We start from the raw sequence: 12,095 nt of genomic DNA on the forward strand, positions 1-12,095 counted from the left end.
ACTTTTGCATTATTAGTACTTGTTTACTTTAAGATTTATTAATATTAATTTTAAAATGATCAAACTAAAAAATTGGCTTCTATTGACCAAATTTTGGTTGCTGAAAGTCTTAGCAAAAGTCAAAATTTTATTAGCTACTAATGTTTGATTGCTAAATAAGAGTATCACTTTCCAATTTTTTGTGGTTAACAATATTTTTAAATATGTAAAGTCATTAAGTGACCAATATATTGGTTGCTTTAAGTGATTGTCAATGACCAAACAATTTGGTCTCAAAATGCTGCTTTAAGTGATCGTCAATGACCAAACAATTTGGTCTAATTGTGAAATTGATCACTTATATAGTTTTATGTTACCAAATTTGATCAAAAAATGTTACTTTTTTAGAGATCTTCAGAGACTAAAATTTGATCATCAAAACAACACAATCTGGTCGTTAAAATTTAACGACCAAATATTTGTTGGTAACTAAAAACAATTAGTGACAACCTTTTAGCGGCCAGACAATGACCATACTTTTCTTATTGCTAAAAACTTTTAATGACTAATATATGGCTTTTTGCAACCAAAATCAATAGTCGCTAAAAGGCTTTTTTTTAGTAATGTGTGCTTACTAAGAGATTACCAAAGATGCAGTTTGATAACCTAATTGGCAAGCTGGCTATGGAAGATATCTTCAAACCAGCTTGAGAGTGAGTGTTAGAATATTAGGAGATTTGATTAGCTGTAATTAGTGTGATTTAGTCAATAATATAAAAAAGGAAAGTTAATATTCAGCTAGTCAATGATGTAAAATAGGAAAGTTAATATTCAGTCAGCTATTAAAAAACATTTTTTTTCTTAATTTGTTTTATAATCTCCTCTATAAGAGGACCTCTATCTAAAGCACTTAGATAGAAAAAATAATATACATAATTCTATTCTTTTTCTAGAGTTTCTGAATTTATACATTAGAATCAGCGAAAGAAGAAATACATAATATCATCAAAGTCAAAAGAAAGAAATAATACTTCATCAGCAAAAGAATACAGGAATAACGAAAATGCCTGAACGTGATGTATGTAACTTGAAAACTGAGTCCTATGGGACAATTTAAAAACAAAACTATGAGATAAACTTTGTGAGTGACAAGTGCAAATATTTGGCAAATGAATACATTTGATTAAAATAATTTCCCTCAAAACCTCACGATAACTCTTTCAAAAAAAAAATCCCCAATTTCGGAAAATGATTTTGCAAAATCCAAGTAAATCAAGTTCAGTGAGTGAATAATGCAAATATTTGGTACATAAAAACATTTAATTAAAATAATTTCCCTCAAGGCCTCACGATCTCTCTTTCAAAAAAGTCTCCAATTTTGGAAAATGACTTCGTAAAACCAAAATAAATTACATTTCTCATAAAGAAATATAATGATATTGGTAAATACCATAACCTTGTAATAAAATAAAACTAGTATTTCATATAAGTAACTATAAGTATAAGCATTTTATTTGGAGTCTGAAATATCATAAATAAACATTATATAAATAATCCTAAATATCAAATCTCTTGTGTCTCATACCATGTACCAAAACTATCATACTACAATATTCAGTATCCTAGCATGTCATAGAGCTACAAGGAAGGAAAAACTATCTTACGATCCTTAGCGTCCTAGAACACTGCAAAGCTAGAACCTCACTTTCAACCTTAAAGAAACACACGATCAAAGTATATGATTATAATATATTTATATATATATATATATACATACACATATGCACAATATCATAACCTTCAAATCCAAATCCATAGTATGGTAATGTTACACATATAAAACCCATTTTTCATTCCGATATTCCAAAGATTTAATATCATTTCCAAAATCATAGTCCTAATATATCCATAATTATCAACATACTCAAAGCATAATCTTATCAAAATAGGCCCTTTAAATATTTTAGAAACAATAAATCATAAAACCATGATTGTGTAATATAAACTGTATAAATTTATAGTTCCAAAAACATAATATAATAATGTAAATCATGCATATCACCTCAAATTATATTCAAAAATAAAAATTCACTCTCACAAAAATAACTCGTTGAAATTCATATTTCAGGAAACAAAAATATAGCATAAACACACAGTCCATAAATGTACATATACATATATATATATATATATATATATCCCAAGTTAATTGGCAAATTAATACCAACTCATATAGTTAGCTCAAACCCGATTTATTGTAGGATCACCTCCAACATTGCTTTATGTTCCTAAAATAGTATCAAGATACTAAATTAGTCTCTAAAAGATATACAACTCTACAAGTGCATTCTAAACTTCCAAATTCACTCTCATAAGCCCGAAAATCCTGATATCAAGTATCAAACAATCCAATTCCACCAAAATACCAGAAACCCATAAACCTTAAAATTGGGATTTTTTACTATTTCCATAATTCCAATCAATTAAACCATTCAAAAGTATCTAGGAAAAATTTGGATTCTAAAATGGTCAAGCTAAGCTGTTGAAAAACATCATAATAGCTATAATTTGGTCAAACCCATATGACCCAAAACCTTTAAAATTCAATTTTATCAAAAACTTAACCAAAATATGTAATTTATATATTGAAACAAAAGCTTGAGAGGTATAGAGTAAGAAGATACATTCAAACGAAACTAATGCGGTTGTACGTTGCTTGAAAATAAAAATAAATTGTTGTTAAAACTTTATTTTATTGTTAAGCAAAATGTAGATTTTTTTTTTTTTAGCTTGGAGGATGCCAAAAATGAACTTAAAAGGTTGAAAACATATGGAAATGACCTTTTTCCCGAGAATGTCCAAATTGTGCATATTGAAATGAAATCCATGAAATTTTTGGTGAGATTCTGAAAGATTTCGGCAACGATCTGGTCAAATGTTTTTAGAAAATGTTCTTCATCCTGCATACTTTCCAACACCATAAATGACAAAACAAACAGAGGTTAGTAAAGTAAGTTGTAAGGTTCTGAAGTTGTGGGTTTAGAGAGAAAATCTTAGTGAGACATAATAATGGTGTTTGATATTTTGAGATGGGGAGGTGAAAAAATGACCCAATTTAACCTAATTTTTATATCCCGTAATTACAAAAATATCAATAACTTGCTTTGACCATAACTTTCAAACCATAACTCCGATTTTGATGTTCCACATATCCATGAACTCATATCGCCGAGCTCGATGCACTGATACAAAAGTCAAAGCCAAATTTTGTCTTTTAAAAAGTCAAAGTTGATCCCACTTAAAAGGCAAAACTTGGTCAACTTAATCAATACTGATCAAACTGCTCAAAAAACTAAATTATAAATGTTTTCTTAGGACAAGTTTTTTACAATTGGCATTCTCTACAACATTGAATGCAGCCAATGCTTCTAAAATCTCCTTATTGGCATAGGAGTAATCAAAACTATGCGAACAATTTATGGAACTATGATTCAGCTTCTCAGAATTTTGATGTATAGGTTACCTTCATTCTATGAAGCTTAATGTTGTCCATAACTTGCAACATGTTCATAAGTTCTCTATTTAATCTGCTTCTTATTAGGAGCTTCATTAAAATGCCAAACAAAAATGAGTCCTTTTCCCTTCAAATTAAAATGACCACGTTGGCCTCCTTTTCCACATCCACATGGACTAATAAAGGCTTGGCATGATTAGGTTCTTGTTTGTTATTTTTAGCCTTTGTTCCTACTGATTGATCGTGATCCTAAAAACTAAAAAGAATTGATGGAAAAATGGATATGGTGGCTTTGCAATCATCTCTATATTGAATTCCTTATAGCTTAGACTAAGTCCACTAGGCAAAAGAAATAACCTTATCAACATTAGAAACATGGACATTACTAGCATCTACATTATCACAACCCTGCTCAAATTTTTATTATATTCTTCAATAGGTAAAGATCCTTTTTTTTAGTGAAGCAAGTTTGTCTTTAAGAAAATGTTATTTTTGCTTACTAGAGGGCAATAGTTGTTCTTCAGTGGAATTTCAGAGAGAATAGGCAACATCAATACCTACATTTAAACTTCAGATTTCATTAGTCATTACACTTATTAACCATGTATAAGTAACCCATCTTTATTGATCCATCTGTTGTAATTTGGATTCATCACAATGATTTCCATTCATCCTGCAAGAATTCAAGTAGTGGACCAGCATTGGTGAGATGATGGCTTATACCAAGGTTACATACCAATGGCAATATATTTGAGGATGCCATAGCAAGAAGTTAGATGCACTAAGCTTTGTAGAGCAAGCTGGTGAATTGATAGAAAAACTTAATCATAAAAGAAGGTTATGTTTAATGAAAACAAACATTTTTAGTTTGACTAGTGTTTGAGAAAAGGTTTTAATTTGCGACTCAATGGAAGTAGTGATTGATGATTGTGCATAATTCAAGTTCTAAGCAATGAAACCAAAAACTTGATTTTTGTAATGCCTTCAAGTGTATAGATTGCTCAAATTATAAAGAAAGTGAGTAGAGTATCATTTCAATGAGAATTGATTGTTTAGTACCAAAGATTTTCGCTAGCTACTTTTATCTATGAAATCAATTATAAGAATAAATTGTGATAAACTTTTAATTAAATTAACAACTAAAATGAAAATTCAAAGAAATAAAAGTAAACAACGCACAAAAATGTATGTGCAATCTATGAAATAAAAGATCTAAGACCATGACTTCACTTAAACATATCATATGACTAATTAATTTGATAATCAATGACCACTTCACTCTAATTATCAACAAAGGGTTTCTAAATCCACTCACTGCATCTTTCAAGGTAAGTAAGATTTATGGAAAATTTGCTCAAATTGAAAATTAAGTAAGATTTATGGAAAATTTACTCAAATAAAAATCTCTTCCTAATTCTACCAATTAACCATGTAATTGATTCGGCTTTCAAAATACCCATGCCAAATTGGTTTTCAAAACTCAATTTAACATAAGATTTAGGTTGCTCAAGACTAAAGGCTTTTTCAAGCTCAAATTAGCTCTTGGTTTGCATTTTCCTAGTGTACAATTTAATAAATTGGGCGTACCCAAACAATGCCCAACCAAATTATCATTCTAATTAGGTAAAAAATACACAAATAATTGAAGGAATATTAAACCATTAATAAACCAACTTAAACCATTAAAATGAAAATTTAAGCTATATCAAGGTCCTAAAACAAAGATCTAGCCACTCATGTTCATAAAAACAACAAACACAAAATAAAATAGAATTCCAAAGATCTAAATATTGTCTTGTATAACATACTAAAAATTCTATTACAAAAATTAGAAACTAAGAGAAAAGATGAATAAGTAGAAAAATCATAAGTAAATGAAGGATCCTCTAAGCAACCAAAGCCTTAGGTCTTCAAAAATTCTCCCAAATCCCTAGAGCTTCTCTTTCTAAAATTACTTCCTCTAGTTTAATTATGTAGAATGTGGTGATAAATCCATCCTTCTTGCCTCTTTAGGGATAAATAAAGTTATCTTCTCAATAGTTTTTCTAATCCTTACTCTATTGGAATTTATTTCCTCGCTTTGGTTTCCATCAAATTGCTCATAAGAGGTAAATGTAAATCACATGCTTCATTAAAGAAATAAGGAGAAATTCTAACTCTTGGTGTGCGCATGCACAAACAAGAGTGGCCACGCCACTCTCTCTTAGTCATGGCTAAATGAGAGGCATGGGCACTTTCAGCGAGAGTGGCCTCACCAATACTATTGATTTTACTCCTTTGGAGAGCCAAAAGTGGCATATACACTCTCTAGGTGAGAGTGTGCACACCCTAACCTATATTCTTAAGGGTTATCTTCAACTCTTTGCCTTAGCTCCCATAAATAGCTCCAAAATGCTCATAAACTTCAATCTTTTAGCAAATAATCTTCAAAATCCATAATTGAAACTTTCCCTATAAAAGAGAACAAAACATATTAAATAACACAAGAAAATTGAAAAAACAAATAAATAATTAAGTTAAAATAGATTAGATTAGTGAGTAAAATGATCACTAATTAAGTAGTGTTTTGCACAAAGTTTTGCTCTTATACCATGAAGAAATTGTTCAACGTTTATAGTTCAATTGATGATTATGCAAAAGTATTAGTTGTGTATTTATAGTTAGACAACATAGGGATTTTTGGAAAAATATCCTAATGACAGTAAAGAATGACTTTTACATAACTATAGGAAGAATTTTGTTATATGTCACTAGTGATATGGATCACTAGCTTATATGGCAAATCTTAATTGGACCATTTAATTCTATAATTTTTTTTTTATTCTAAATTTTAAAAATGAACTATTTAATGATAACTATATAAGTTAGCATCTAGCATGTAATTTCCACTGGTGATCGTTCATTAGTGGTAATAAATAACATTTTCTTGTAGGAATAAAATAATTCTATCTAACTTAGGAAAATAAGAAAAAAATTATTTAAAAAAAAAAAACTTTCCAAGAAAGATAAATTCTAATATGGTATAAACACTCTTATTCCTTTGATGTTTGATTTAAAATTTGTTTCCTTATTGTAGAGTTACCTTTTCTTCGATTAAGTCGAATTTGTCTTTTTTGTCAATCTCTTGAATTCTGCCTTGATTTTCTATTGTGTATTGATCTCTATCTCTATCAAGTAGGGAGCCAAATCAACTCTCTATATTAAAAAGTCAAAATAAAAATTCTCATGTAGTCCTTTTTAATATTTGGCTTTTTAAAAAAAAAAGAGATAAATAAAAAAATTCTTTTGAAGATGCTATTATAATTTAAATTTGATGTGTGTAGTATAATTTTCGTTCTCTAGAAAGATTTTTCTATCTATCTAAGTTAATATATTTAGAAATTCGACCAATGCAGTCCGCATATGCCTAACTTTGTTTTTAAATATATATATATATATATATATAGATATATATATATATATATATATGGAAATTCTACAATGCAAACGGTCTGCATGCAGACCTACAGTATTGACGACGGTTTTTAAAAAAACCATCATCAATACTATCTTTGTGTGATAGTATTGATGAGAATTTTTTCAAAAATTGTTGTCAATACTGTAGATCCACATGCTAACGGTCCACGCCATAAATAAACTATATATATATATATATTTATAGGTGTGTGTATCTTTCTAAATGGGACTCCCTATCAAAACTTCTGGATTTTCCTCTAAGTTATTATTTTGGTAATACCAAACCAAGCGCATCGTGGAAACAGGAAAATCATAGTCAAATTCATCACTTTGAAACTGAATATTTGCTGATAGTACAAAGTTCAATGGAGTAAGAATATTCGACTATAATTATCCAACATATTCAAACTCTTTCAATATGCATTATGGTCGAAGAAAACAAATTGAAATTTTCCTATGCAAGGCTTGTCATAGAATTCTTCCTTCTGCTAATAAAGAGGAGCAATTAAAAAGATGATAGTATTTTTTGTAACAAGTAATTTATATCATATAATTAGTTTATAAAACTCTTTCAAAGCATTCTAAAATTTCAAAGAATATTAGAATAAACAAACAATAATATTAAGTGTTTACTTCAAGAATCTTAAAAATTGATAGTTTTAATATTTGACATAGTCAACTTTATTTTTATACCGGAACCAAATGATGGATATGATCATTTCGTTTTTGTTTGTTAATATTTTCTAGAAGTAACAACATGTGTCAAATAAATTCTAGCATACAGTTTATCCACGACCTTTCTCAAGTTAATTTTGCAATATTTAACAAAACGAAAAAGTTCTATATATATACAACTAGGACAGTCTGCTTTTTATTAATCCACCTTATATTGTTGATTTGGATAATAATTTTCTAAAATTAGGCATTAATGTACGTAAATATTTTCAAAGGAAAATTTAAGATTAAACACGTTTTTCTTTAATTTTTTTAATTTCCAATTTTATATTTTTGAACAAAAAATCAGACAACCCTTCATTGACCTTAATAATAGGTTAGGAAAGAGAAAATAACAAACATCAAATTCTAATCTAGTATTGTTGGAAATGAGATTAAATTTTTTGTATAAAAAGCTCAAGTTTTGGTAACTTTAGACAAGGTAGAAACAAAAGGTAACAGGAGAAGAGAAAGAAAAGGAAAAAGAAAAAAAAGGGAAGGAAAAGCCAAAAATTTATTTTTTCTTTTCGTCTCCAAAACCCAAACCTTGGAGACATAAAAAGATGGCTGGAGGTGCTTTTGTTGCAGCTGGAGGAAAAGGTCAAAACTATAATGGTGGTGTAACCGCCTTTGTTGTGTTTGCCTGTGTTGTGGCTGCCATGGGTGGTCTCATATATGGTTATGATCTTGGAATTTCAGGTTTGCTCCTAATTCCTTGAATACGTACATTTCACATTCTAGAAGCTAAGAAATGCTTTCCAACACATTAAATCTGTATATATAGTTTTTACGGTATGAAAATCTACAAAATTTTAACTAAGTGACATGTTATATGATATGTATCTGTTGGTCAAAATTCCAATCATAAAAAAATTATATATATATATATAATCAAGCCCAAGTTAAATTTTTAATGTCAGACTAATATCAGGATTTTTTTTTTTTTACAGCTTTTAAATTGTATTAAAAATTAAAATTTAAAATTATATTTATTAATTATTGGTCCCAATAGTATTTGTTTCTCTAAATGGAGTTTTATTATGTCACTGTCTATATTTTATTTTATTTTTAAATTTTAAATTCTAATTTTTGTTGTGATCTAAAGACTAATAAAAAAAAATTTAATATTAAAAGCATCAAATAGTGGTAATATGAGCATAAATATATAGATAACATATAACGTTCCTAAAACCTTTTTAGTAATGTTTAAAACAAGTAATTAAAAAATTAAAGTAACTACTTAATTTTGTTGATGATGTGTTGTTCTTTATATGCCAATTGCTAAATTATTTTCTAAAAATTTTTTGTAGGAGGAGTCACCTCCATGCAATCTTTTTTGGACAAGTTTTTCCCATCTGTTGAAAGAAAAAAAAAGGCAGAGGAAGGTAAAGACAACGCATATTGCAAATTCGACGACGCAATTCTGACGTTGTTCACCTCCTCACTCTATCTCGCTGCATTATTTGCATCTTTTTTTGCATCATCCGTCATGAAAATCTTTGGCCGGAAGCCATCTATGTTTGTGGGAGGTCTGATTTTCCTCATAGGATCTATTCTAAATGCAATTGCTCCAACCGTTGCATTGTTGATCATCGGTCGTATATTGCTTGGTATCGGTGTCGGTTTTGGTAATCAGGTAAAAATTAATTACCGAATAATTACTATAATAGTCATTTATAATAACCAAAAAAAAAAAAAAAAGTGTACCACTAATTGGATCAAATATTTTAAAACTCAAATCAATTTTTTTTTTCTTTTTACTATTGCAGTCTGTTCCGGTATACCTATCTGAAATGGCACCTGCAAAACTCAGAGGAGCACTCAACATGGGATTCCAAATGGCAATCACCATTGGTATCCTCGTCGCGAATCTTATTAACTATGGAACTAATAAGATTGATGGCGGATGGGGTTGGAGACTCTCTTTAGGTCTTGCAGGTGTTCCTGCAATCTTGATGACTATCGGTGCAATCTTCTTGCCTGAGACACCAAACTCTATCATTGAGAGAGGTCAGGTTGATAAAGCTAAAATAATGTTGCAAAAAATCCGTGGCACCGACAACGTGGACAATGAACTTCATGACCTTATTGATGCAAGTGAGGCAGCAAAGAAAGTTGAAAACCCATGGAGGAACATCCTTCAACGCAAATACAGGCCTCAACTAGTACTGTGCATTCTCGTTCCTTTCTTTCAACAGCTTACCGGCATAAACGTTATTATGTTTTATGCTCCTGTCCTCTTCAAGAGTTTGGGTTTTGGAGACAACTCTTCCCTTATGTCTGCAGTCATAACCGGTGGGGTTAATGTACTTGCCACCTTAGTTTCTATCTTCACAGTTGACAAGTTCGGTAGGAGGATTTTGTTCCTTGAAGGTGGTGTTCAAATGCTCCTATGCCAGGTTATTTTAATTTTCTCTTCCTTTTTTCCTGTCTACATTCATGTCTCACTAGTTATTAATATTGATATCTAGTTAGTTCATTGTGTCTCTTTGCTATAATTATTTTTTTTTTTAAATAAAATGAGATAGAAAAATAGAACCCAAAAAAAAAAAAAAAAAAAAAAAAAGAAAGCATCAGAATTTCTTTTCAAAAACTATATTTTCTTGAATAATATTTCCAATTAGAAACGAATATTGAATCTTATATGGCTATAGGTTGCCGTTGGAGTTATGATCGGAGCAGAATTCGGTACTAATGGACAAGGATCATTCTCAGATTCCAAAGCAGATTTGCTATTGTTCTTCATTTGTGCATATGTAGCAGCATTTGCTTGGTCATGGGGACCATTGGGATGGTTAGTCCCTAGTGAGATTTGTCCATTGGAAATCCGAGCAGCTGGACAAGCAATCAACGTTTCGGTTAACATGTTATTCACCTTCTTCATTGCGGAACTCTTCCTCAAACTGCTTTGTCACTTTAAATTTGGTCTATTCTTTTTCTTCGCCGCCTTTGTCGTGATTATGACCGTTTTCGTCACTTTCTTCATGCCGGAAACGAAAGGAGTTCCGATCGAAGAGATGAATAGAGTGTGGAAAGCACATTGGTTCTGGGGTAAGTTTGTCTCCGATGAAGCTGAGAATAATAAGGTTCATGACCATAATACAGTGGCCAGAGACTAAAACTTGCATATAATTATTGTTGTAAAATCTCAAACGAATCAATGTATATAGAAATTTCTGAGATTGGTTATTATTGTGAGATTGTGAGGAAGGAAAATTATGTGTTTTCCTCTTGACACACAAACGAAGGAAGAAAAAGAAACGGAAATTTAACGTACAAAGCAATAACAACTTCAACTGTGCATTATTCATTATTTGTCTGGCTGATATCTATTTGTTTGTTTTATTTTATTTTATTATTATTTTTTTCATATGGGTTTAGATACTTAATTAACCAATGGTTAATGGACCCCGATATAAAAATAATAATAATGAAAAAAAGACACCAATGGAAGGAAAATTAGATTTAACGTTTTCAATGTAACACCTTGTATCTTTATAATCTTAAAATTTAGTATCTAAATATAATTTCATTGGTCTAAGCTAATGTTGAGTAGTAAAAATTTCCAATTTCTTTACAAATTTAATTTTTTGGGAATTTTTTTAAAACTACTCAATATTTTAATTATTGGCACCAATGAATTTTTATTTGGGGATTTTTTAAAAATATTTTTTGTAACAACGAAATTTCCATCAAGATTGTTAAGGGAACCAACTATAGGAAGGATAATATAGTAACTTAGCACAAAAACTTGTGGAATTTACAAGTTTACTTTCAAGTTCATAAAGAGGGATGGAATCAATGAGGTTATTAAGGTAATAGGAATCTTGGGAAAAGACAAAACTGCGCTCCTTTCTTCCACTTAACCACCGATGACGACACTCCTCCAAAACCCATCACTCAGGGCGGCGCCACGTTGTTGGCCTGAGAGGCCATGCCCCCGCCACTAAAAAATTTTCTTTTTCTAGTTCCTATTTTATGCTATTTTGAAACTTTTATTCATTTTTATAAGCCTTCTTTATTCTTGTTCGTGGATATCTCAATTAATTTCTTAACTGTAAAATATTACTTTAAATAGTTTGTAATTTAATAATCAGTAAACCTAATCTAGCCATTAATCTAAACAAACTATAATTCTTTCACCACATTAACACCCTATACAATCTATAATAAAAAAAAAATAAACAAATCAAAATACACAAGAAAATTATGTAATCTATTTTAATATTGTTATTGTTTTTCTTTTTTCTTTTTTTTTCTTTTTATTATTTTTTTTTTGAGTGAATAGCGTACATATATATATATGAATTGCTTGTATTTTGCTCATTAATATTCACTATTTATAACTGTTATTAATTTTTTATAGAACTGCAACTGTGTAAATTTTGTTTTATTAGTGCTTTCGTAAAATATTATGGAGATTTGAAACAAT

The 12,095-nt window shown here is 29.6% G+C and overlaps 1 protein-coding gene across 1 annotated transcript; it reads left to right on the plus strand.

Moving 5' to 3' along the window:
- The first annotated feature begins 8,105 nt into the window (after positions 1-8,105).
- LOC107411407 (sugar transport protein 10) lies at positions 8,106-10,976 on the plus strand. Its single transcript, XM_016018986.4, has 4 exons — positions 8,106-8,362; positions 8,974-9,299; positions 9,433-10,062; positions 10,318-10,976. Exons 1-4 carry the CDS (start codon positions 8,227-8,229, stop codon positions 10,780-10,782), a joined length of 1,557 nt encoding a protein of 518 aa, XP_015874472.3. The 5' UTR covers positions 8,106-8,226; the 3' UTR covers positions 10,783-10,976.
- The last annotated feature ends 1,119 nt before the right edge of the window (positions 10,977-12,095 follow it).

Source organism: Ziziphus jujuba, chromosome 11 (assembly GCF_031755915.1).
Source record: "Ziziphus jujuba cultivar Dongzao chromosome 11, ASM3175591v1".
Lineage (NCBI taxonomy): Eukaryota > Viridiplantae > Streptophyta > Magnoliopsida > Rosales > Rhamnaceae > Ziziphus > Ziziphus jujuba.

What these genes read in the sequence shown, in the direction of transcription:
- LOC107411407 (XM_016018986.4), top strand. Translation starts at nt 8,227, where the DNA reads ATGGCTGGAGGTGCTTTTGTTGCAGCTGGAGGAAAAGGTCAAAACTAT. An exon ending in GTGTCGGTTTTGGTAATCAG is followed by an intron (nt 9,300 to 9,432) that starts GTAAAAATTAAT and finishes TTACTATTGCAG; the next exon opens with TCTGTTCCGGTATACCTATC. An exon ending in TTCAAATGCTCCTATGCCAG is followed by an intron (nt 10,063 to 10,317) that starts GTTATTTTAATT and finishes ATATGGCTATAG; the next exon opens with GTTGCCGTTGGAGTTATGAT.